The sequence below is a fragment of the Limulus polyphemus genome, unplaced genomic scaffold (assembly GCF_000517525.1).
Source record: "Limulus polyphemus unplaced genomic scaffold, Limulus_polyphemus-2.1.2 Scaffold3123, whole genome shotgun sequence".
Classification (NCBI taxonomy): Eukaryota; Metazoa; Arthropoda; class Merostomata; order Xiphosura; family Limulidae; genus Limulus; species Limulus polyphemus.
Genome location: NW_013668733.1, coordinates 12,461 through 15,842, shown reverse-complemented (window position 1 = coordinate 15,842; position 3,382 = coordinate 12,461). Strand labels below are relative to the sequence as shown.

The following is a 3,382-nucleotide window of genomic DNA, read 5'->3' as shown; positions in this document are numbered from 1 at the left end:
CCAGAAAGATGGAGCACCGTGTCACACTGCTAGAAACACCCAAAAGTATCAGGAAGAAAATGGTATTCAGTAGTTGTCCTGGCCGAGCCAATCTCCTGACATGAACCCCATCGAAAACCTCTGAGCCATACTCGAACGGTAAGTCAAGAAACAACCAAAAAACCAACTTCGAAGAGCGATCTAGTCCAAGTTTTGAAGCAAGAGTGGGCGAAAATCCCACAATCTAAAATTGACGAGATGATTCTCACGATGCCCCAAAGGATCAACGAACTCCACAAAGCGAAAGGAAGATCTACTAGATATTAATTAAATTATAAATATATCAATTCATGTGAATATGACTGAAAAAGTTCATTTTTTGCTGAAAAGGTTGTGTCTATTTACTTGTGACCACGCTGTGTACGTAATAAATCAAATGGTTACCTTCGTTTAACGTGGAATCAATGCTCAAAAATGGTAACAAATGAAGGAAGAAGGGATGGAAACTACACGTCAAGCATGAGTACTTATAAGTACGTGAATACTGTAGCCAGTATTTGGTATTTTCAACCGCAACTTATGGGATGCATAGGGCTAAGTGGCTGGGTCATCAAAGACACTAAGACTCAGAAATAGCCTCCTCTAATTTAAAACTGCTGAACAGAGGGAGTGGAACCAATGAGCAGCAACCATATACACGTAAATGTGTGTGTTTGAGGGGGGGGGAGTGAGTAAAATTATATGACAGGTTCAAACTTTGGACTTTCCTATCCACAGCTTGGCACGCTAACTACTAGGCCGCATCTGACATTAGTTTATTGTTTGTTTTGTTGTTAAACAAGGTTATAACTTGATTATTTGGGAATTTTTAAGGATTTTATACGGTCAAATGTAAAAAACTCAAAAATGTATATTTTGTGCTCTTGTGCGGTGATATTTACAGCAACCAAGACGAAAATTGGCACAAATATAAAATTTTATGCGTCCAACACAATGCCTTATCAAAAAGTTGATTTGCCCATTTTGAGTCTTTTTAGGGAGTGAGTGCTCACAAGAAAGCATAATTTTGAGGTTTTTGGTCAATTGCTAGGCTGTATTTTAACAAATTTACATGAAATTTGGTACAAAAATACTTTTCTCAGGTTCCATACATTAACAAACGAAAATGGTGGAGTTTCCCATTTTTGGTAATTATAGGGGGGTCAAGATGTCACAAAAAGCACAGTTTTAGGGGTTTTGACAATTTACATGGAATTTAGTACAAAGGCACTTTTTACAGGCCCAAAACAGAAATATAGACAATTTTAGAATTTTTGTATTTTGCTCGATTTTTCATCGAGGAAAGTACAATTTGGGGTTTTTCATGAACTATTTATGTGCATGTCAATCAACGTACATGGGATTTGTTTTAAAGATACCTTCTTGCAAGTCCCAATCAGTGCTTTTGACAGTTTTTGATTTTTCTCTGTTTTCACGATTTGTATAATGTCAAAATTGATCAATGTTGGGATTAGGTGGCGGAGACTTGTTGCATCCGCCTGCGAGTGTTGGCTTCTTTAAATATTTTATATAATCCTAATTATTTTGTAATATAATTATTATATGAAACAATTGTCACCCTCTTTGGTGTTAGAAAATATACCTTTAAGAACAGCTCTAGTGTTTACTTTTCAAACTTACAAAATAGGATTCTAAAAGCTTATTTTCAATGTGCTTTTTGTTATTTTTCAACATTTTCGTGCACTCTTTTAACAGTTTTTTTCTTCAGAAATATTTTAAACTTCAATGTATTTTTAACCCTAATTACATGCTTCAATATCCTATGCTAATTTTTATGTTTCCCTACCTTTAGGCGCGGTTTGGCCTTGTAGTAAAACTCTTGATATCGGAGTTCGCGAGTCCGTTTTGTATCTGCGTGATGCCTCAAAAAATTTCCCTCATTTAAATTCCATCTGATACATTTACGATTTCATATCTTATTTTTCCCTTGTTGAAATTCAGTGAATTTTACGATTAGGTTAATATCAATGTATTTTTGGACTTCGTGGAACTTCAAATGTTTTCATAGTCGTTATTGATCTTCAATGTCTTTGTTGAACTGTCAATGTCTATGTAGTCTTTATTTCCAATGTCTTTGTTAATCTTCACTGTTTTTATATCATCGTTGAACTTCAACGTATTTGTGACCCTTTTTTTATTTTTCTTTAAATCTTTATATTCTTTGCTGAACTTCGATACGTTTGCTATGTTTATTGAACTTTCGAAGTCTTTGTGGGCTTTGCTGAACTTCCGCATTTTATGGTATTTGTTGTATTTTAGTGTTTTCGCGGTCTTTAAGTGTCTTCATATTACCTGTGTTTTCGTATTGTTTGTCATGCTTTACTACCTTTGTTACTTCTGTCATATTTTCCGAACTCTTATTGGTTGGAAAGTGTTCATAACTATTTACATGTGCTATTCTACAGCTTCAAATCTTCGACACCAACAAAGATGGAAAACTGCAGCTGAGTGAAATGGCCAAGTAAGTTGTTTTCCGTTTTTTCTTAATCTTATATTTAAAGAAACATCAACTAATTTCATGCAAACATAAATATGAAAGAGGTTATAAAAAATCAAATTTACTTTAACTTCAAAATAACGAAATAAGAAGGAAATAAATACAAACAAATAGACAAACAATATACATTTACCAAGAGATATACAAAGGCTATAAACCATTGACAGATAAATAATTTGGAAATAGTTAAGACAACGTGAACATTGCTGTAATACTTAATTAAGCGGTATTAGTGTTTCATAAGGTGATTTTATACTTTACCTTACCCAGCATTTAAAAAAAATATTCCAAAAATTATTAGATATTTGCATTTGCTGACTGATTTCGATGAATGAGAAACATTACGTTTTTAACATGGTTATGTTTAATTGTAGTGATTTCCCAGGAAGTAAGAAAAGAAGACTAACATCACATGAAAGTTCAGTCCTGATGAGTAATCAATATCAACAGCAATTCCACCCTTTCTTATTATTTCCTTATTCGCTTAATTTACCAATCACTTGTTAATTAGAGAAGGAATGATGAGAGTATCAGGCTGGTTCCTGGAGCTATTAGGATTAAATCAGCCACTTGTGTATCAGTATGATTCCTGGAGCTATTTGGATTAAATCAGCCACTTGTGTATCAGGCTGGTTCCTGGAGCTGTTTGGATTAAATCACCCACTTGTGTATCAGTCTGTTTCCTGGAGCTGTTTGGATTAAATCAGCCACTTGTGTATCAGTCTGATTCCTGGAGCTGTTTGGATTAAATCAGCCACTTGTGTATCAGTCTGATTCCTGGAGCTGTTTGGATTAAATCAGCCACTTGTGTATCAGTCTGATTCCTGGAGCTGTTTGGATTAAATC

At 34.4% G+C, this 3,382-nt stretch overlaps 1 protein-coding gene across 1 annotated transcript in view; it reads left to right on the top strand.

The window, feature by feature from the left end:
* Positions 1 to 3,382, top strand: part of LOC106468704 (calbindin-32-like) — a gene marked incomplete at its 3' end in the record, with an annotated part of 94,674 nt that overhangs the window by 81,050 nt on the left and 10,242 nt on the right. Inside the window, exon 7 of the mRNA XM_013929144.2 lies at positions 2,445 to 2,500. Within this exon, the coding sequence (XP_013784598.1) occupies positions 2,445 to 2,500 (56 nt within the window). The remainder of the gene's footprint in view (positions 1 to 2,444; positions 2,501 to 3,382) is intronic.